We start from the raw sequence: 24201 nt of genomic DNA, 5'->3' as shown, positions 1-24201 counted from the left end.
CTAGGAATGAGGACCAGGGTTCATGCACATCTGCATAGGAATGAGGACCATGCATATCTGCATAGGAATGAGGACCGGGGTTCATGCATATCTGCATAGGAATGAGGACCGGGGTTCATGCATATCTGCATAGGAATGAGGACCAGGGTTCAGACATACCTGGCTAGGAATGAGGGTAGGGTTCAGACATACATGCCTAGGAATGAGGGTCGGGGTTCAGACATACCTGCCTAGGAATGAGGCCCGGGGTTCAGACATACCTGCCTAGGAATGAGGCCCGGGGTTCAGACATACCTGCCTAGGAATGAGGCCCGGGGTTCAGACATACCTGCCTAGGAATGAGGCCCGGGGTTCAGACATACCTGCCTAGGAATGAGGCCCGGGGTTCAGACATACCTGCCTAGGAATGAGGCCCGGGGTTCAGACATACCTGCCTAGGAATGAGGACCGGGGTTCAGACATACCTGCCTAGGAATGAGGACCGGGGTTCAGACATACCTGCCTAGGAATGAGGACCCGGGTTCAGACATACCTGCCTAGGAATGAGGACCCGGGTTCAGACATACCTGCCTAGGAATGAGGACCGGGGTTCATGCATACCTGCCTGAGTTCATGCATATCTGCCTAGGAATGAGGACCGGGGTTCATGCATATCTGCCTAGGAATGAGGACCGGGTTCAGACATACCTGCCTAGGAATGAGGACCGGGTTCAGACATACCTGCCTAGGAATGAGGGTCGGGTTCAGACATACCTGCCTAGGAATGAGGACCGGGGTTCAGACATACCTGCCTAGGAATGAGGACCGGGGTTCAGACATACCTGCCTAGGAATGAGGACCGGGGTTCATGCATACCTGCCTGAGTTCATGCATATCTGCCTAGGAATGAGGACCGGGGTTCATGCATATCTGCCTAGGAATGAGGACCGGGTTCAGACATACCTGCCTAGGAATGAGGGTCGGGTTCAGACATACCTGCCTGGGAATGAGGGTCGGGTTCAGACATATCTGCCTGGGAATGAGGACCGGGGTTCAGACATACCTGCCTGGGAATGAGGACCGGGGTTCAGACATACCTGCCTGGGAATGAGGACCGGGGTTCAGACATACCTGCCTGGGAACGAGGACCGGGGTTCAGACATACCTGCCTGGGAATGAGGGTCGGGTTCAGACATATCTGCCTGGGAATGAGGACCGGGGTTCAGACATACCTGCCTGGGAATGAGGACCGGGGTTCAGACATACCTGCCTGGGAATGAGGACCGGGGTTCAGACATACCTGCCTGGGAACGAGGACCGGGGTTCAGACATACCTGCCTGGGAACGAGGACCGGGGTTCAGACATACCTGCCTGGGAACGAGGACCGGGGTTCAGACATACCTGCCTAGGAATGAGGACCGGGGTTCAGACATACCTGCCTAGGAATGAGGACCGGGGTTCAGACATACCTGCCTGGGAATGAGGACCGGGGTTCAGACATACCTGCCTGGGAATGAGGACCGGGGTTCAGACATACCTGCCTGGGAACGAGGACCGGGGTTCAGACATACCTGCCTGGGAACGAGGACCGGGGTTCAGACATACCTGCCTGGGAACGAGGACCGGGGTTCAGACATACCTGCCTGGGAACGAGGACCGGGGTTCAGACATACCTGCCTGGGAACGAGGACCGGGGTTCAGACATACCTGCCTAGGAATGAGGCACCTACGCAAGCAATGGAAACATGAGGAGACCTCAGTGGCATGTCATTCAGCTGCTTCTAACACTTTCAAATGAACTTGGAGATGCTGGTGACAAATTAGTTTTTAGTTATGGAACCAGATTATCTACCGTGTCCTGAAATCGTGCATGTAGCAGTATGAAGCAGCATACAGCACTACAATGGAAAGCAAAGAAGCAATTGCTTTTCACAATACCTGCCCACCATGCATTGAACCCCTTCCCGCGGAGGGACGACCGTTCAGCTTCCATAGTCCGTTCTGGGCCTCGCTAAGGAGACAACTAAGACTGTGACCGTTTCCCAGATTACACTCGGTAATCAAGCTTTGGGCACATCACCTGGGCTATGGGAACCAGTAACTAAGATTCAGCAAGGTGCCAGTCACAAATAATACCCGTTTACAACACATGATCAAACTAAGACACCCCAATCGACCCCCAAACTGTTTTTGGAGTAAAGGTCCAGCTTGGGGCCCCTGGGGAGAATGACATTAAAACAATGCAAGGCGGCTCTATATCGCTCTGTGGGAAGCTGGATTAATGGCCATGAATTGTACACAGTCCATAAACTCCAACTAAGGCATTGCAAGTGCAACAAACATACACAAAACAAGGGGCGAAACATCCAGAGACCACCAACGTGCCTCCCCTCTGCACTCAGGTCATGATAGACTCTGAACAGGGCTCAATCAGGGGCACAGTTGGGACCCGTGGCTTCAATATTCAGTGAAGTTAAACATGAGCTATACATCCATTTTGGGACATAGATAACTTCTCTCCTTCCGCCCTCCCTAAGCCCGACTACAAATGATAAAATCCTGATGTTCTTTTGTTCGGCTCTTATCAGACGTGTATGAAGATTTTGCAAAATGACTTGATCTGACAGGAATAGTAACAAGAACGAGTGCTAAAGAGATTGGTAAGGGGGGCTGGGAAGAAACTCGCCAAAACATCTGAAAAGAGGGAGATGGTTACTCCATTCCAAAGGGAACTCCAAAGAGGACTGCATTAGTGTGCCACGCTAATTAGGCGTGCACCCGTGACACTTAAAGTCGATGGCCCAGCAGGATAAAATCTGAGCCTCAAAATTCTTTGGTGGAGCCAATGTGAAACTTGGCCCAACTTGGTTTTTCTTTTCTATACCTGGAGGGGGTGAGTGAGGAGCGTCATGTTATAATGCATGCCACAGGTTGCCTCCAATTGGTTATACAATCTTGCGGTAGACAATGACACGCAGGTAACTGAGGTAGAAAAGAGTGGGGAGTACTTGGGATGCAATCAGAACAAGTCTAGACCGGTAGCGGTTTCTAACCGTGGACATGCGCAGTGCTACACAGGCAGCTGCTACATACTTGGGAGTAAAGTGAGAGGTAACTACAAGTGTATGGTAATAAAACGATGGTTCCTATGGGGGAAGTGTACCCCTTGACTTCCACAGCAAAGTGTCAAGAAGGGGGATACAAACACCCCTAACACAAATAACTTAGCATTTTTATCTTTTTACTTTAGCAACTTTTTTTTTTTTGTTGACAGTGAGGAGTAAAACTCATTTTTGCTCTATCAAACACAAGGTGCTCCAAAAATAGGGGGGGGGGGGCGCAGTGAAGGTGACTATGTGCATAAAGCGCAAATGTGCTATGTACAGAAATATATAGAAGTGACTGATAGGGATAGTGTGTTAGAGATCAAACCCCGCTAAGCAAGTGTTGATAGCCCCATCAGTTTCTTGAAAAACAGTCCATATATAATGTTTTTGTCGACCTTTCGACCCCTGGGCCTAGATTATTTAAAACAGGGTCATCATCAGGACGCAGAAATATATAGGAGGCAGCAACTGATTGGGGCAAGTAGTCCACCAATCAAGAGAATCTTTAAACACCAATCTTCAAACAGTTTTCAAAACTGGCACTCATACATGCTATTTTGGATAGAAGGTGTACAGGCACTGTGCAATCATGTGTACATCACTGGGTCAGTGTGATACGGACTTCAAGGAGGTTGCTCAAGTCAACAAATTCCCTGTAGAAGAGTGCACTATTGTATTGTATGTGACCGGAGGATCTATAGTTTAGAAAGAAGGCATTTCGTCATCAAAATTGAATCTGTTTTCAAAGTGCGCTTTTGTCTTGCACTGCAATTTCTGTTTCCTAACTCTCCAAACTCGGGAATTTATTCTGGGCCATCGATTTAATTATCCTTTTCAGCCACATGTATATATTCCCATATAACATGTGTTTGCTAGAGCAAATATAAGTTTTACTTTTCACTGTCAACAATCAAAGAAAAAGGTGCTAAAATAAAAAGATAAATATGTAATGCCAAGTTATTTGTGTTAGAGGTGTTTATATCCCCTTCTTGACACTTTGACGTGGAAGTTAAGGGCCACACTTCCCGCATAGGAACCACCTTTTTAGGCGGACCGAGCAGCAGCGCGCATGTGCTGCTAACTCGGCGAGGCATGCTGTAATAGAGTATGCTGTGGAAGCCCCGCCCGCTCTCCGCCCACATTTTTCATTGGCTTGGGTCATTGTCCTTGGTAAATGCTGGCTTCCGATTCATTATGAGGCTTGTTAGTCCCTCCTTGTTACTGCCTTGTCGCCATTTGTTACTGTCCATAAGAACTAGACCTTTTACTTGGCTCGTTATGCGGACTGCTTTACCAAGTGAGTGAGCACTATTTTTAGATCTCGCTGAGCCTAGCGCATGCGCTGGCTCGGAGAGACATTTTGTATGTGGGATTTTCAAAGAGCTGCGGGCCGGCCTAGCACTTGCGTTCACGCGACCGTGCACGCGCGAACCGCTCGCCTTCAGCAGCACTTTGAAAACTTGTGCGTCATTGTGATCACTTTCGCTTTCCGAGCGATCGCGATGACGCACGCTTTCAATACTTGTTTAGCTCACGCACACACGCAAACAGCTGCTACTTCTTTAGCACAATCGCTTTCACTTTAAGGGCCGCGGCCGCTGCTTGTTAGCTTATGTGCCTTGACTCAGCAGAGCATTTCATATTACGGACCCCAATACCTTGTTTTGTACATCCAAATAATTTTCGTGAATGTGGTAAACAAAATCATCGAAGAGAAAACACAATGAACTACCTCAAATAATGTCTCTGCTTGTAAACCCTGCCAGCCTTACCTAGCCTTCTACAATAAACAGCTGGCTCTAGGTTGCCGTTCTCGAATATCAGACTATTCTGCCATCTGCGTAGAAGTTACGGAAATTCGTATTACCGCCACCTTTCGCCACAGTGTCAGTGCTGAATCCAGAGCCAATCCCAAAGCGGTGTTGCACTGACTGGCAGGCAAGGGGACAGAACAAGGAGGGGCTTTGGTGGTTGTACCGTCCCATAAGCCTGTTATTGGCTAAAAAGAGAAGTACTTGCTTTAGAAAATGCTTGTCAGGCAAAAAATACACTCCCACCACGGACCAGAAGAAATTTCGAGCCACGGACCCGGAAATGCCATCTTGTTAGTTTTGCTGGCGACTGATCATACATATCGATCTGAGTTTGCTGCTGGATCACTGTCTTGTTCCCTTTACATAACGCATTCTAATGCATCCTTATTAAGTTGCACATCTTGACACTGGAAGATTTATTCTGGTGTCCCCACACAGAGTGCTGCAGTACACCGTTTTTCGTGGTAGCATCCTTTTCGCATCGGCTCCTGAGCTGAAGCAAAACTAATCGGATCGTTTAAACTGATGAGGGGGCATTAGTTTGTAAATCTAGGGTACCCTAATATATAGGCGGACTTACGAAATCTCATAACAAAAGAAAGGGTGTAAGAAATTGTAATTCCATTCTGTTAGGACCGAAGGCTTCGGCTTATGCTTTTCTTTTTTATTACTCAAATACAGCAGCCAATCACATTGTTAAACTACACATCACATGAATAATTTTTCTATTATCAGTACTGCCTCACCAATCAGGACCAACTAGATGCTATAAGACCTGATATACTCATAGTTTGTTCTCGGTCTTTGCTGCTGCACACCCACTCTGTTTTCCTTATATATTGTTAGTTCGCGCTGTATACGCCGGCTGATTTTTGTGCAGGTTAAGTTGTTTCCATTACATGGTCGTGCATGCTTTTCTTGGAATGTGTTTTGAGACTGTGGTCTCATCATAGCTGCCAAGGTTTCAGATTCCTTGTATATGAAATTTCCATGGTTTCAGTTTACTTACGAGTGAAACTCCCGGACCAAATGTGTGACACTTGTGTGAATAAAACCCAAAAAATTACGTGCATGAAGATAAATATCAGAAATTACACTCTTTTGAGCAACAAGAAGCATTCAAAACATTGAAACAGCTGAAAACCAACGAATGGAATTTTAGTAATCTACTGCCCATTGATAAAATTGGCCAAAACACTCTTCTCCAAAACGCTTCCATAAGCGTGCAGTCTCCACACAATCTACATTTTACACCTCCTCCACTGCATCTGCTTGCAGTACCATAGACAAATCACATTGCTGCCTCCAGTTTAAAATTGCCAAACTATTTTTGGCTACATACACTTTACCACAACACTAATTAAATACTAACTCCTTTCTTTCATAGGTATCCACCACAGTATACTCTCCAAAAATACATCACTATCTTGCCAGAGTGCGCCCTTTTTGGCTACTTATCAACGGATTAGAAATGCTGGCGCTCTGCTGTAGGATTCTCTTGCAGTGATGGACTGATTGGCTCTGCAAAATTGTATTTTACTAAATACTGGCCAGTCCTGAACTTACTGGTAGCCTCTCTCTATGGACACAGTGTGGGGGGGGGGGGAGGGGGGTCAACCAGTGCGGCTACAAACAACATTGAAGACTGTAACACACTTTCTTATGCCTTTTAAAGACAGTGGACATGCAGCGCTCGTCACCAGACAACCCTGTGGCCCCTGCTGCTCTACCAACTCATGAGGAGGGTAGGTGAGTTATTTATCATGGTGAGCCTGCCCCACCTGGGTGTTGACGATGTCTGGCTGGGAACCAGAGCTGCTGAGGTCTGAAGCCTGCAGGAGTTAAGCTTACAGAAGTTGTGGAGTATTTTGAAGACTTCCCTCTTTTGATCTTCCGCTGATTTAAGAATCCGATTCCACTATTTTGCTGTTTACCTCATTCCCTGCATCGACGTTTAACATTATTTGCCTGAATGGTCACATGCCTAAGACCATTCTTAACCCACATTAAGAGTGACAGAGGGTAAACAACCCTCTTTAGTACACTCACTCCATGCTGAAAGGCTTTACCAGCATTTGAACAAGCATTTGCAATGCAAAAGGTCTCTCATTTACGCAAGTTTGAGCTATCGGCATTGCAAATGGCAATGCGTTTTATTGATGTCTTGGTTTCAAAAACATAAATAAAAGGCATTGTCGTTAGCCATCGTTCAACTCTTTTTCGAAGCACATACTCGTGGCAGCATACACCTTGCGGGAGTGCGCAACGGCGTGCCACAAGCACAGTACAATAGCAATACAGCTATCCAGAATATAACATGTTATTCTTTACCATGGTGTGTGTGTGTGGGGTGTGTGTGTGGTGTGTGTGTGGGTGGTGTGTGTGTGGGTGGTGTGTGTGTGGGTGGTGTGTGTGTGGGTGGTGTGTGTGTGGGGGTGTGTGTGTGGGGGTGTGTGTGGGGGGGTGTGTGGGGGTGTGTGTGGGGGTGTGTGTGGGGGTGTGTGTGGGGGTGTGTGTGGTGCGTGCTTCCAAACCCCCTGACGAGATTTCCACACTGAGCAGGTGTACCAATTATCATAATATATTAAGTAGAAAAGCATTCAATAAAAAATTCACAACTCACTTCGACAGCAGGTTCTGCTCACGGGTTGCAGTTCAATCCCAACCTTGCCTTTAAGAAAGAGATTTTACCTGAATCTTTCCCAGTTCAAGTAATTTCCTGTTCCTTTGAAACACGGGCATGAAATTCATGAAATACCTTCATTCCATAAACATAAATTACCTTGTATGAAAGTTCTTATTGGTGCTCACACCAAACAACAATAGCAATCGTGAAAGTTAATTCATCACTGTATTATGTTTGATCGAATTAATCATTCAAGATTCGTTCGCAATGGTTTTATTTCCCATTAGTTTTGAGAAATGTAGTCAGTTTAGCAGGGTTTTTTAACTCACTTTTCTCCCAATTAAATATGATAAGGTTTGATAATCTCAGCGTTAATTTCTTTGCTTATTATTAGAATATGGGGGATTGATTACAATTCATGACAACAGCATATATTGAATTGTGAAGTAAGCTATTAATCCTACACAGTGCTGAATTTGAGCCAGTGGTTTCTGGTGCTCGTCACTGGCAGTTAATTGTCAACACCACACTTACGACAGTCTGGCACATGGTGGTGCTACTAATCTAATTTAGAGATGAGCTGAACAAAAGTTATTTATGAATACAATATACTTCAACAAGCATTGGCATAGCCAATAGCTCTCCCCTTTGGGACCGTATAAGTGTTTAGCCATACAACAGTTGATGTGGTTGCACCAAGGATATTGTGCTGCATAACTAAATACTTATAAGGTCCCAAAGGCGAGACCTATTGGCTATGCCAATGCTTGCTGTTGTTGACACTGATGGGGACAATCTCGGTTGCTTTATTTTTTGTATTTGCAGGGATGTGGAATTCCTATAGCCCGGCGCCCAGAACATATTGTTTGGGGTCAAGGGCATCAAGTTTTCATGTGCGTTTTGTCCTTGGGACAAGTAGGCCCAACTTCTACAGCACAAACCCTTTGACTGCCAGTTTACAGTAGCACATTATGGATCAGGAAAGGGCATTGCCTGCAGTTAAGGTAATATTTGTATCCCTGTGTTAATGCTGTTCAGACTTGTATTTATGGTTCATTAATGCAAAGCCTATTATTATAAGCGTGAGCGCTCCAAGTAAATGCTGTAGGCTCCGACTACACTACTGACTGGTTCCAGTATAAAAATGTGTACACACGTTTTCAATGTTTAGCAATATGACACTATGTATAATGCTCCCAGATTGCTCTCTGATAAGATGCAAATATTTGCAGATGCTTTAAAGCAAAATAGATCATTTACGTTCAAAATGAAACGTTCACAAAAAAATGCAAGTAGGAAAAAAAACATTTAGCTAAAGTACTGTAAAAGTTTGGGTGCCATTTCTCTGCAGAATCATTTAGTAAAATGTGCTGATGTATGCTAGTATTCCCAAACATATTCATAATGGAAAATAAGTGTAAGTGTAACCAGTTTCAATAAGATTATAGGAAACATAAAAATAAACAAGCATTGGCAAATCCATAGGTCTCAAATTGGTGATCAGCTTTTTGGTTTTGTTAGTGCGTGACTTGTTTGAGCGTGGTTTTTGTAAAGCCTTATTAGTGTGGGAGCTGCTGGTCTCTGCCCATCATAACAAATACTGGCAAAAGCAAAAAATAATTTTTGGTCTCAAAAAGCACACAATGCCACAGTATTTCCTGGTACTAAACCAAACTACGTTGTGGGCCAATATGCTCCTTGTGAAAGAGTAGAAGGCTGTCACTCACAGTGATGCCAGTCGATACACCAAGAGAGAAATAATTTTAATTAACACAAAAGGTCATGATTAACGCCAGACCTAATTAGGGGCCCAATTTGAAAGTCTCAAAAGTGCACCCATGGTAAATGTTCTTGCGTTAAGTGCAGATATACGGCTTTCATGAATTCACTAGAATTTACAGAAGTAGGCCAAGAAATTGTACTCCTAGAAAGTAATTGTGGGCTGCATTTTAGCATGAGCAAATATACACAAGCAGATTTGCTCAAGCAAAAGATCAAGTTGCAAGTTCACTTTCTCTCCAACCACTTTTTTCCCCCAACCCTGGAAAAAGTTTTACCTCTGCCATTGTCCGGAGTAAGTTTCCAACCTTTCTTAGTATGGGAAAAGATTAGAGAAGATTTGGTGAAAACCCTTAAAAACGTGCAAAGTTAGCAGGTTTGCACAGACTCAAAATGGCATTCCAACGCTGAAAGTATTGCTTACCACTACGTTCAGCCCCGGTATGTAGATCTGGAAAAACACGACAACATAAGGGAATTGCTAGCATTCAAACCCTACTGTGATATCAGCTCTGGCATAATCAGAGAGGCTATATCAGAGCTCTTATATAATGAGATTGCTGCCATAATTTGTCACCGCATGCCATGGCACAAAAGAGACAAGTGGATTTTGTTACAGGACTAGTAGATTTTTGAAGTAGCCTGCCCCATGGAAAAGTAGATATTTTATTAAATTCCACACCACTGATTTGGATGTTGAGCATGGCACCCGCTTCAGGGACACCGCGCTCGGTTTATTATTTTTTTTTTTATCCAATACCGAGCGCGGTGCCCACTTCAGGGACACTGCGCTCGGTTTCATTATTTTTTAAATTAACTTTAGTAATGAGCGTGGTGCCCGTTTCAGGGACAGCGCGCACTTTTATTTATTTTTTAACTTTAATGAGCACAGCACCCGCTTCACGGACAACGCGCTCTGCAATGCAAAAGTTGTTGCTTTTGGTATTGTAAATGACAATATCTTAATTTTTTTTATAAAAGGCATTGCCATTTACAATGCCAATAGCTCATTTTTTAAATTATTCGGCTCGGGTCCCTGGGTTGCCCCTTTTGTTTCAGAGGTCTAGAAGTGCATGTTATGCTGATGTCCATCTTTTTGTGTTTGTTTAACATATATCTGCTGTTCTGTGTTTTATTAGCATAGGCTTTTCATTTCCTTGCATCCTTGACCACGTTACTCGAGCTCCTAATTCACTTACTGCTCAGCCACAGCTACTTCGAGAACACTTTAACAGTGGCATAGGAAGCATAAGTTACTTCTCATCAAGCCCTCTCAAATCAAATAATCGACAAGCCTGAATACAGCAATCCTCCTAGCTACTGATGGCCGCCACATCAGCACTACAGGCCTGGAGTGTGTAACAACTGCGTGCTAACATTGCAACCCCCTTCTCAACAATTAACTTGCTCAAAATAGTGTGGATTTTAATAGTAATGTAGCTTTGCACTACAAGTAGACATCAAGCATTCAAGAAAACGTGCAGATGGACTTCTAGGCCACGGAAGCAGGGGGGCCAGTCTGGTGGACCACCAGATAAGGAGGGTGTGGACCAGCGGTAGTACTGCAGCACTGATCCTCACTACCAAGCTTCAACCATATGATACTCCTGGTATGTCTGAAGAATGTATAACTGTATTCCGCAAGCCGGAATCCCACTATGCCTTTACAGTGCTATCATTAGAACAAACACGTATTTAGTACACATTTGTGCAGCACATAAGTCGTAACAACTTGCCTTAGGGGGGCGCTGGATTTTGTAATGGGTTAAATTACTATTCCAACTCCTGTCTGCGCAACAGTAGGGAAGGTGTCGGACTTTAAATCCAACACCATTCCACCAAATGCGCCCCCCTAAAGCAAGTCGTTTTAACTGCTTGCATGCTGTACGAATGCGCACTAAACACACTTTGGGTCAATTGCTGGTGCTGTGAAGGCACAGTGGGATCCCGGCTTTGTTCTAATAGATGTTTCCCATGACAAAGACAGGAATTTTCAACCTTGCTCTTTGGTGCAAGCAATCCACAGTAACGCAACAGATGCTATTCCAACATGTGAATCCACACAAAGGCAGCTGACCTGCCTCTGCATCAGGGATCATTATCCATCTTTATATCCGATATCAGCATGAAACTTCCATCTTCGCGTCCTGAGATGCCGGACGATACAGAGTTCTTTGAAGGTATGAGTATGAATTCAGTAAATGTGACACTCATTCAATAATCACCCTACGCTCATCACCACTGTTATCAGGCATTTAAAAACAAATCCCTACTCACAGACATAACGAGGCTCCTCGGGCGGACTGTTTTTTTCCCCCCCCTACCACAGAGGGTGGACCTGCTCATCATAAGAAACAAAGCCTCAGACCTTCATTTCCGGGTTTAACAACTCACCAAGACCTAACTGCTGCACAGTTGTTTGGAGTTTCATCTTTACTACTGCCTCAATCTTTTAAAAGAAAAACAATGCGGTCTTTAAAGTAGAATATTTGGGGATATCCCTTATAAAGGGAATCGGTTTTCAGGTATTTTAAAAGCAAACCCTATAACAGCTTTAAAACGTTGAGTGATCGAACACATGGGAGGCAGAGCCTTATTAGGTCAAGGCAACGGTCGAAACAAATTTCTGCCATGTAGAATTAACAACAGTAAGATGTTTGTAGAACAGTTGGACATGCGTCTATGTCTTCAGTACGAAGAGGCTGGCTTCAGTTCATGCGAGCTATAGTATTCAGCAGCACTGTGGGGACTCAGGGTAATTAGGTACTGTGGGAATACTTCAGCATTAACACACTCTACACCCCCCCCCCCCCCCCCAATTCAAAGAATGGAGGAAAAACATGCAAATGAAAGAGTTAACAGCACTGCAAGAATTGCTCCATGCCTGAAGGCTATTTGACATCAAAACAATATATGCAGACAGAATAAGGAATAAGCCAACAAAAGATCCGTCAAGGACAGTGTCAATCAGTCAAGACTCATAATGTCAACATTACTCACTAGCTTTACACCTCGGTCGAGTATGGCACTCACTTATGATGATGGATAAGATCACAAATCCCTGGCCAACACTCCCAGAACAAGTAAGAGTAGCTAAACATTACTGACAACCCCCACCCTCACTAAGAGAAGAAAACATTAGTTTCTGAAATCACCTGACCACTGCTATCTGTAAACTAACAGTAAACATGACACAACAGTACAAGAGATGCACAGAAGTTGTGCATCAGTTCATTATGGACCTTTAAATCAGGCAACTCCTCCTTCAAAACTCCACTGATGCATCAAGACTGAAGCCACACATAGCACAGTGTGACATGGACGGAACCTGCTCTCAATGCGATGTCACTGGATGAAGGGCTTTCAGGCAAAAAATGTATGTGTGGCCACTGAGCAGTCGCAACAAATGTATAGATTAAAAACAATTGCCATCTTTTCATGGGAGAATATTGGTTTACAAATTGAATACCCTTTGTTAAATTAAATTAATTAGCTTTTCACCCCCCTCCCCCAAAAAATATTTTTATCCACAACTTCCAAAAGTAATGAAGATAGTACTTTCTCTTTAGAATGTTTCCTGGAATACAGACTAACCAAGTTACCAGACAAATGCATTTGAACAATATGTTCGTACAGGCAATTTGATAAACAAACCCTGTTCAACATCAGACAGGGGAGCGTCTGCCAATTACTTTGCGTTGAGTCTTGCACGGCAAAAATGGAGGCGCTTTGATGGTCGATAGATAAAAGCCCACGTGCAGCACAAAGGGATGGACTTGCTAGAGATCTTCAATATCGTACACAAGCAGGGGGTGCTACTCCCATGCCTCAGTAAGTCAAAGGGGTGCAAGCACCCCACTAATGGCTGGGTGAGCTTTTTCCTACAATGCAGATATCATTGATCAGGGATTTGACAAAGGCAACAATTCCAAAGGAATCCACTGCGTGCGTTCCTCTGGAATCTTTCCTCCTGTTCAGTGAGTGTAAGCTTCCATTACACGAGGCCCCACAACTGCACAGATTAATTTGTCAAATCCATGAAGTCGACTGCCTCATAAGTAGGTGAGGGATACTCCACAAATTATCGATAAGTTAAAGAAGCAACTCATGCAGTCAGTCAGTCAAAATTACTTTATTCGGCTCATATCAAGAACCATAAAAGTGCAATACATCACAATATATACAATAAATAACATTTAAAATAAGCATTTACACATGATTTTAAAACACTACTTAAAATAAGACTAGGTCGAGTTTAATCACAATTCACAATTAATTTTAAACAACACTATGTCCACTTGATTTTTTTCCTTAATCTCATCGCGATAGGCAAAAAATTTGCTATATTAAAAATCTCCCAAGTAGTACCTAGCAGCTGGAGATACAAAAGAGCAGGTTTGACTTGTCTGAATCCTTTGTTCTTAATAAGAGGGATAATGAACTTTTTGCGGAGAGGGGACAAAGGTTTACAAAAGAAAATAAAGTGGGCAGTATCCTTGAGGGAGAATCTGTCGCAAGAACAGATCTCCAGGTCCCTGTCCTTCATCCAACCAACAGAATCAGTGAGCAAAAGATGGTATTTGTTCAGTCTAAACCTTGTCAATAAAAAGCGATGATTCATGTTATTCACTATGGTCAAGTAAGGTTCTATGCTGCCTGTAGTTATTAATAGCTGATGGGCCTTTACTGTAGGTTTTGTTAGCTCCTTTTCTTCTCTGGCTAAGGTAGTTCTAAGCTTGTGTGTATCTTTTACCCATTTAAAGTCTCCCTTTGATAAATTGTTGGGATTATCAAATATGTCTGGGCGACCTATTTCGTCACTTAGTTTCTTAACATAGCGCAGCCAAGGAATAGCCTTTCTGAACTCGAGCGATAAGCAATCTATTATAATTTCACGATTTAGCTCAAGTTCCGGATTTTGCCAGATTGATAACCATTTTAATAGGGGGGCTAATGCTATCCGGTCAGTTAAATAACCAACCCCACATTCTTGATGTACAATGTAACCAGAGGTTGCCTGGGGAAGTGATAGAATGGTTTTTAGGAACTTGTCCTCTACCACCTGAAGTTCCTTCACATTTTTAAATCCCCACAGGTCCGCACCATACATAGCTATAGAGATACATTTAGCTGCATAAATGTTCAATATAGCTTGCATGGGTTTCACCCCCAGTTTGCGAGCAAAGTCCAACACGCCTATGATTGATCTGGCAAAGGCATTTCGTTTTGCAGCTAATTGAGGGACCCAGGATGACTTATCAAAGATAACCCCCAAATATGGGAAACTGGTGATTCTAGATAAGACGTGGCCCTCACAAAGCATAGTCTTAGTTTTCTTGGGTTTACAACCTACAGTCATAACATGAGATTTGGCGAAATTCACGCTTAAATCAAGTCTTTTCATAAAATCTGCGAATGTGTCTAAAAGACTTTGAAGCCCTACTGCTGTACGCGCTAACAGTGCAGCATCGTCTGCATATAATAATGCTGGAATTTGGTACTTCCCTGCCCTAGGAATATCCTTACAAGACTCAGTTAAGGCAGTGGCTAGGTCGTTAATATAAAGAGTAAAAAGCAGGGGGGCTAAGATACAGCCCTGCCTGACACCATTAGAGATTCCAATCTTGCCAGTGCAGTTACCCAATCGGTCGAATCTAACAGTAGCAGAGAGATCTCTATGAAGATCTGCTAAGAAATAGACAAGGTTTTCATCTACTCCCTGCTTGAGAAGGTATAACGTCCCTTTCTTAGCTATAGTGTATTTACCTATTAAAAGGTAAAGATTCAAGCTTTGGTCTATAGTGCCACGGCCCTTACGAAACCCATATTGTAGGCACGAAAGGGTGTTGGTATCCTCCAACCATTCTGTTAATTTACCCAAGACTACTCGCCCCAGGACTTTTACTGCAGAATCAATGAGTGAGATAGGGCGGTAGCAACTATGGTCCCCTCTATTACCCTTTTTAAAAATAGGTATGATTACGGACTCGGACCAGGTGTCCGGAATGCCTGCGACACAGACCCTATTAAAAATATTCGTTAAAACTGTGGACCAAGTCTCAATGTCTGATTTAAAAAGGTCCGATGGGACGCCATCGGGTCCTGGAGCCTTATTGCTCGTCATCTTGCCGATGGCCTCAGCCACCTCGCCCTTGGTTACGAATAAAGTATATTGTTTCACAGTGGGAAGAGGGGGATTCGATCCACCATTCATACCCACTTCGTAGACTGACTTGAAGTGAGAGTACCACTGGTGTACCCCGATGCCGCAATCTAATTGATTATTACAGGGATCACGAAAGAAGGGTTTATTGACGACAGACCAGAACTTTGCACTATTGCGAAGGACGTCAACGGAAGAAAGTTCTTCCCACGCGTCCTCCCGGATCTCCTTTTTCCTGGTTGCTAGGGTTTTAGTATATTCTTTCCTGAGTTGGGCTATGTTAGACCGATTCAAAGGGTTACTGCTCAAGGCCGCCCTCAGCTTTCTGTTGGCCAATGAACAGTTTTTGTCAAACCAACCTAACTCTGCCTTGTCCATTGTTTTAACTGGACACCGAAGATCTGGTGAGATCTGGGAGCAGATTACGGAATACGCCCCTAGTACTTCCACGTTCCCTGCTTCTGGGTTAAGGCACATGGTCAACTCAGGGCCAACCTTCTTTTTCAAATTGGCAAAAAAATCATCAGGAATAACTTTGTTCCATCTGATCCTGATCTGTGGGGCGAATGTGAGATTTGTCCGTTCTATCAGGGGCCGTAACAGATTGTGAAAAGAGATCAGACAAAATGAGGACCACAGGATTATGGTCGCTGAAATATGTCCAGGCTGCTGAATATTCCATAGTCCTGTTCCTCAATACTGAACTGATGAAAATATAATCAATCACAGAGTATTTCCCGTTCCCTTTGAATGTTGGGGTATTCTCATCCACCATGGCGGGGAGTAGCAAGCCATGGTCAGCAAGGATTATTTCCAAAAGAGCACCCTGAGATGAGTGCTCAAAATGGGCCTCCCGTGATTCTATTGGGCCTAAGGGATCCGTCAAAGGACATTTCTCTAGACATCTATGGATATTAAAATCGCCCATGATAATGATAGGACAAATTATCTCAGTTTCCTCCTTAAATTTAACCAAAAAACAATTTAATGCGGTGAGATGATCAACCGTGGTGTCTCTGTGATAAGAGTTATAAAAATTAACAATTAAAAAGTTACTGCCCCCGTTGAGGGAGATTTGAACTGCCAAACAGTTACATGAGCCTGTGTCAAGTTGAGTCAGCGAGCCAGAGATGCTAGCTGAGATCAAGGTAACCAACCCCCCCTTAGCCCTCCCCATATTAGACGGTACAGCAGACGCAAAGAAGCTTTTATATCCATCTATACACAGGGTGTTATCCGTATCCCAAGTCTCTTGGAGACAGATTACTTCGCCTGAGCAGATAAGATCTCTCCAGGCTGGGTCATCTGTCTTATTTCTCAGCCCAGCTATGTTCCAGGTAACCAATTTAGTTAAAGGACCCGTGGGTCCGTGACTAGGGCCATTGGCTATCAATGGCACTATATCTGGGACTGCAGGCTGAGTTTCAGGCACTATAGTTAATTCTTGCAGCCCTAGTCACTCATTGTCATCCAAGGTGGATAGGGCAGAGTATCTATTAGAGATAGGGACAACATAATCAAGGGGGGCACAACTCTTTGGGAAGTTATGGGTCGTCCTTATGTCAAAAGCTGGGGGGATAGAAAAAACCCAAAGGGAGGACATTAACATAATCATAATGAATTCTAGCAGAACCTGCCTGCCTCAAAATGTCCTCAACCAACCAGGGGGATCTAAAACTTATGACAATGCAGTCACCATCTAAACACTTGTTAGTCTTACCCACCCAAGGTACTCGTCTTATCATCAAAAAATTACTATGTAAATGTTGCCCCAAAACAGTTTTATTCGATAGGTAGTGGAGGGCTTTGTTTTTTAATGAAGACCAGTGTTCCCTATTCCCATCCACAAGCTTTGGGACATTGGCTAAAATGATAGAGTAGGGGCAGGCCTCTGGTGGTAAGTGTAGTGTCGAGTCCCTCCCTAGGGGCCGATCCGGAGAAGAGATCCCCCCCCCCTTGGGTTCTGCTTATGTGTTTCCCTACCCTGAGCTATTTCTGCAGCAATTGGAGGTCGGGATAAGGTAGTAGAACCTATAGCCGGGGTAGTGCAGGGAAATGTTGGTTGTTGATGTATAGTGATCATAGAATCCAACATATTATCAACTGTAGCTGTACACGCAATTAGAGAATCAACTGCCGCGGAGCTTGGCTCAACGTTTAAAACCTTAGTTTGAAGGTGTAACTCGATTTTAGTGATGCGATCCTCTATTCGTTTCAATGTAGCCATTAGCGGTACAGTTAGTAACTTAAGACGGGCATCGATGATTGTCGCTATTTCTAGCCCTATACTTTTATTGCCAATATCGGGGCCCTGAGTTGTACAGTTATTAATTTCCCCACACGTTGACTCACCAGCTAAATGGGGAACACTAAGATTAACCTGAGCCAACCCCTGAGCGAAATTGCTCTTTCTGGGGATTTTTGCCTGTTTCCGTGCTCCCATGGAGTTATTTGCCTTTCTTTTACCAGCCATGATTTTGCCCCCGTTAGATGGCTGATTTGAAGTGACTCTTGATTGTCTTGTTCTGACAGCCACAGGAGAGGGGGCAGGACTCAAATTGGGTAACAAGGCAGGTGTAACTATAGAAGTCTCCACGGTTCCTGACCCATTTTGGGACATACAAGAGTTGGCATCATCGGGGGGTGCATCAACAGCAATGGTCGTGGGAGGGGTACGAGACGCAGCTAGCCTAGGTGGTTCAAGTGATAATCTACGTTCCACTGACGCAATTTCTTTAACAATTGCAGATTCAGCATGTTTCAGGTAGCTATCAAGAGTCCCCAAACCCACGGACCTTTTGCATGTTTTAGAGTTCATTTTCTACTATGATAGTGTACAATAACGAGCCGTGGGAAACACAACCAGCCCCCTGAAATCACCACTTCAATAATAACAGAAAAACTGACACAGCATTACCCACTTCGTGCAGTCCGTTCTCGAATAACAGATGGTGTCTAAAAGTCACACGCCAAAGAGAAGGGTCCCAGCCCAGCCTCAATCGGCCTCTGAGGGCCTAAGAGGGCCCGCCCTTTGCCCGGGCTTAGCCCGGCACCCGCCCGCGCGCGTCCCGCGACGCGGAGAGAGTAGCAGTCTTTTAAGCGCCTCCGGGCGCGTGGTTGACGTCACGAGACGCTTGGGCACCTGGGAGCGGTAGTTCCCCCGCTGTGGGGCCGCGAGATGATATGGCGGCGAGAGGAGCCCAGGCAAACAGCGGTGAGGCTACAGATGAGGAGGGGAGGGCACCAACAGCTTCACGGTATTCCCTCGCACACAATTCTGGCTTCCCGCTCCACCGAGGGAGCAGCAGTCTTTTAAGCGCCTCCGGGCGCGTGGTTGACGTCACGAGACGCTTGGGCACCTGGGAGCGGTAGTTCCCCTGCTGTGGGGCCGCGAGATGATATGGCGGCGAGAGGAGCCCAGGCAAACAGCGGTGAGGCTACAGATGAGGAGGGGAGGGCACCAACAGCTTCACGGTATTCCCTCGCACACAATTCTGGCTTAAAGAATGCCTACAAGAAGTGGGTTTGGATTTTAAGGCTTCAAACTCAGTGAACCATATTATGAAAAATTAATTAAGCAGACTTTATTTAAAGAAACATGTAGCTACCACCAAAATCAGAAGATGGGTTGCTATGATCAAATCAGCAAAAAAGAGATCAGATGACACAACCATCACTTGACAAACATCATTCTTTCTGTAACTCTGTCACTCTTATCCTCTATTCAAAGTCTAGACTGAGATTCTATCACACTATGGCCAAGGAATAAAAACCAACAGACTGTACCTTCAATGAAATACGGTCAGTGAATGGTTGATGTGTGTCTAGAGATACCAGCTAAGCCTTTAGACGGAGTTGACTCCAGTACATAAGAAACGTGGTCCCATTATTGTCCAGACATTTAACCTATAAAAACCTGATGTGAGCAAGGGAAACAATGCCAATTAAGTAATTTAAAAAGTCAGAGTCACGATACCAGGCCTCTAAAAATAATTAAAACGTTACTAAAACTGCAGGTTAAGTAACTTGAATAACCTACTCGACCTCACTGTAACGTACTTGACACAAACTGATCTCTTACATATGAGTGCACCCTCAAATATGCGAGTTCCACATTTCTGCTATACAAAACAAAACTCTTTAATTTGATTAAATAGACTTAACATTTGTTACATGTGTAATAGGAATCTAGCCCACATATAGGGTACTCTGACCTACCTCAGTTTACTAATAGAATTGTCATCAGGGCAGGAGTGTTTCTCAGTTCATTTTTAAACACTAATTATTAAATAAATTAGTTATTAAAGCATGATGTGGTAGCACACTGTCATTTACAGACAGTATATTTCCAAGAAATGGGGAAAAAACCTTCCCACTAACTTGCAGCTTTACTGATAAAACTATATAGTGCATTAACAATCTGTGAAAATTGGGTTTCAGAAAACATTTATAATTTGCACATCACCAAGTAAAGGGTTCTGATTTGTTTTTCATCCAAAAACAATATTTTTTTCATCACACAGAAGTACAAAAAATGAGCTTTCAAAACTAGTAAAATATATTCTGAAACGTTTGTTCACTTGACATATTAGCTATTTAAATGCTTGTAAGGAAAAACCTGATACCCTACAACTATTCATTTCACACTTCGTACAGCAGGTGAGACAGTTCACTTTACAAAATACTGGAACTCTGTAGACAGAGAAGGAAAAGTAATTATAAACGGACTTCTGACCTCTGTCTCTTAACACACAGCATATGTGAGAAGATAAAAACAAGATTTAAAATGCATCCTTATTGCTCCTTCACTTGATGACTGAACAGAACACCTGTTCTCCGTCAACTTGCCAGAACGGGCGAGTAGGTCTGTCCTATATATTGCTTGGGTAATCAATAAGAGAGGGAGGAGTTAATGTGGGGGCTAGTTCACTTCCCCTGACGTAATGCTAGAGATATCAAGAAGAACTAGCTCACAATATTTAGGAACTAGAATGTTTATGTGTGGAAAACCCTCACCCACATTAAAATAACTCTTTATTCAGAGGGACCCAATGGACAGCTTTTAACTTCACTATCACAGCACCACTTTAGCACTTACACTACACCTGCTCCACTGTATTCAGGCGCCGAAGCACACCTGAGGTGGACTCGGCACCTTGGGTGGGACCCGATGATGAAGCATGCCACCAACTAGTTTGGTGGGTGAGGGTTTTCATATAAAACCAAAGGATTTTCCACACAAACATTCTAGTTCCTAAATACTGTGAGCTAGTTCTTCTTGAGATCTCTAAATATTGCTTCACCTGATAAAATCAGACTTGACATAGCGAGTGGGCGAGTAGTTATTTCAAGGCCTGGATACATATTTAGAGGGCAGACATTAACAACTGAAGAAACATGCCATGTGACGAGCGCTCTCTCTCCAGCACATCTGCTGGTTCATCTGAGCCACCTTCGCTCTCCAGAATTTTCTGTCAAGAACTCTCATCCACCCTGCCGAAACATCAGCTCAAGCTTTCTCTCCACTGACTCCTAAGTGCCTGTTGCTCCCCCTGCTTTATCCACTACCCCATAGGCCAGCTAAGCTTTCACCGTGAATCTCATAATTCCACCTACCTCTCATCTGTAAATTAGCATTCTTTAAGGTGTGCCGTCAGTCTCTCCACTGTGCACTCCATACCTTCCTAGTCCTCAGGCTACTCTCACTGCCCTTCCTCCACTTTACTCTTCTGCCAGGTATGACCTCGGCTATACTGCCTCTGCACTTGCTGGTCAACACCTTTCTTCCTCTCCCAAGTCTCCTAGTATACCCTACATCAGCCAAGCCCTCCGTCTAACCTTACCCCAGCTCTACTGTCCTCCTCTAAGACGCCTGCTTTTCCCATCTTTCAGATGTCCTGTCCACCCTTCAACGCCAGTCTTCTCTCCACTTCTCTCCCATTCACGTCCTCCTGGTCACCTTAACTCTTCTCATCAGCCATCGTTTGTCTCAATGCTGTATTGGCCACACGGCACTTCCTTCTCCAAGATATCAAGCCACCCCATACCCTGAGCATCCCACTATGACATCCTGGTAAACAACCGTACTCCAGGTGTCCCCCCTCACAGACCGTTGCGCCCCTCTCAGACTCGCCTACGATTACCCTGTTAGCCTTCAGCTATCTTTGTTTCCAAAATCTTAAAGCACCCCATACTGACATCCTGTCAGTACCACTTGGTGTCGCCTTTCTCACCGCCCTGTGCCCCCTTCCCTTTCAGGATCACCTTCCATAATCCTTCTCAGTCTCAGAGATCAACTTCTAGCCCCAACCCTGAGCATCCCACTTCCTCCGTAACTTCCTGCCGGTACCCCCATGTGTCACCTCAGCCCCCACCCCCCCCCCCCCCCACTGCTCTGCGCCGCCTTCCCTCTCAGACTCGCCTTCAATGACCCAGCTGGACATCAGCACTTTCCCTCTCAGAGGTCTCATTCCAGACCCCACCCTGAGCACCCACTGTCCTCATGTCATCCTGTCAGTGCCCCCCCCCATTTGTAAACTCAGCCTGCCCCATCACTCACCCCCCCCCCCTTATCTCTCAGTCTGACCTCCAGTGACCTTACTGGACACAAGATTTCTCCCTCTCAGAGGTCTCCTTCCAGCCCCCATCCTGCACCACCCCTGCCCCCAGTGTCATCCAGTCAGTGCCCCCACCCCTATGTGTAACCTCAGCCCCCCCCTCACCGCCCCGTGCCCTCCTTCCTCTAAGGCTCACTTTCAATGACCCTCCGGGACATCAGCTTTCTCCCTCTCAGAGGTATATTCCAGCTCCCACCCTGAGCAGCACCCCAGTGACATCCCGACAGTGCCTCCCTCATGTAACACCTCAGCCCCCTTCACTAACCCATGCCCCCCTTTCTTTCCCGTCCTGACCTCCAATGACCGTGCTGGGCATCAGCTCTATCTCTCTCTGAGATCTCATTCCAGCCCCCACCTGAGCACCCCAGTGTCAACCGGTCAGTGCGCCCCCCCCCCCCCACAGTGCCACCCCAGTCCCCCTCCCCACAGCTCTGTAGTCTCCCCTTCCCTCTCAGGCTCTCCTTCAATGACCCTGCTGGACATCAGGGCTCCTTCCAGCCCCCAGCCTGCATCACCCCTGGCCCCAGTGTCACCCTGCCAGTGCCCCCCCTCTGTGTCACTTCAGCCCCCCCTTCACTGCCCTATGCCCTCCTCTTTCTCTCTCGACCTGACCTCCAATGACCCAGCTAGACATCAGGTGTCTCCCTGTCTGAGGTCTCTTTCCAGCCCCCAGCCTGCACCACCCCTGACCGTGTCCCCAACACGGGATCCAGTCACCCCTCCAGGGGGCACATTCACCCATTCTCCTCCAGTGAGTCTGGGTCCCTCCTGCCTCCCCGGTGACCCTCCTCTTCTCCCAGCCCCCCTCCGCCACCCCTCTCCCTCCCCGGGGCTCACCGGTAGCCGGGGGCTGATCTCCGCCGCGCAGCTGTGGCAGAAGTACCGCCCAGGCTGCGGTGAAGCCTCCGCCATCTTCCTGAGCAACCAGCGGCGCCTGACGCAACCGTGACGTCAAGACGTGGAGCAGCGGGGTCTACGGAGGCCGACAAGGGACTGAAAACAGGAGTACCGGCTGTCAAACCTGAGTGCGCATGCGTAGTGGCACCGGTGAGGCACCTCATGCGGAAGGGAGCTGGGTCAGCCCCCGCCCGTGACGTCACTGAAAGACCCATGACAGCCGGAGCCGGCCCACAAAATGACGTCATTGTGAAACCAGAAAAGGAAATATTCTAGGTTTTCGACGTCGAGCTATTTATTCTTTTACACGTGAGGTGTGTTGATGGGAAAAATGACAAGACTTTCTATGACTCGTGATAAAGAGCAAGAGTTCCAGTTCTGCATTTCCTTTTCACAACCAAATGCATTATGGGAGTTGTCGCCCGAATTTATGGCCATTCAACCACATAGCTGCCTAGTTTCCCAGAGCCATGCGAGATGTGCTTTTCCAGTCCAGGTTTCTTCCTCTAGATTCTGTCTCTTGTAGTCCTCTCCTATAAACAGTATAAACAACACTACCAGTCTACTATGCATGGACCCGGCAAACTTGGGTGGGCTGCAACTAATTGTGCCAACACACCTAACCAGTGATTATAGAAGAAAAGCTGAGGACATGAGCATTTGTGCAATGAAGTCATCTGGTAGCCGAGTAAATGAAGGAATATAGAGGCGTATCTAGGTCGGAAAGATTGGGGGTGTGCCCTTCAGATTTTCCAAAATCACACTGGCAGCTCCAGTTAGAATACATTAATATCACAAACATCGCATGTAGGGCAGTGGAGAGGGAGAGGGGTGTGGATTGGTAGGGTTAGTAATTGGCAGGAACACAATATTTTGAAAAACAAACATTAATGAAGACCTTCAAAACAGATGGTGCGAGAGATAGTGTGATTTGTCTTTGTGTGTATTTATAAATCCATGTGAATTCGGTCAGATACCTCACTGTACCTTGACTGAGAGCACCTTCCCAACTATTTACTTCAGAATACATTAGATGGGTGCAAGACTCCAAACACCCAACTTGAAGCTACGCCCCTGAAGGAATATTTTAGGGTAACAATGAAGGCTATGTAGGGTTGCCCCATGGCTCGTATTTTAGCATCTGGACCTATATTTTTATGTGCATTGAGGAAAGCAGTGAAATCCAGTATTTTTTTTCCATTTTGAAATATAAAAGTT

The 24201-nt window shown here is 45.3% G+C and overlaps 1 protein-coding gene across 1 annotated transcript in view; it reads right to left on the bottom strand.

The window, feature by feature from the left end:
- Positions 1-23135, bottom strand: part of RNF126 (ring finger protein 126) — a 107321-nt gene extending 84186 nt beyond the window's left edge. Inside the window, exon 1 of the mRNA XM_085639980.1 lies at positions 22924-23135. Coding sequence (XP_085496106.1) covers positions 22924-22998 — 75 coding nt within the window. The 5' untranslated portion in view covers positions 22999-23135. The remainder of the gene's footprint in view (positions 1-22923) is intronic.
- Positions 23136-24201: the final 1066 nt, after the last annotated feature.

Source organism: Triturus cristatus, chromosome 12, assembly GCF_964204655.1.
Source record: "Triturus cristatus chromosome 12, aTriCri1.1, whole genome shotgun sequence".
Classification (NCBI taxonomy): domain Eukaryota; kingdom Metazoa; phylum Chordata; class Amphibia; order Caudata; family Salamandridae; genus Triturus; species Triturus cristatus.
Note: the sequence above shows the minus strand (reverse complement) of the source record. Positions and strands in the feature narration are given on the sequence as shown.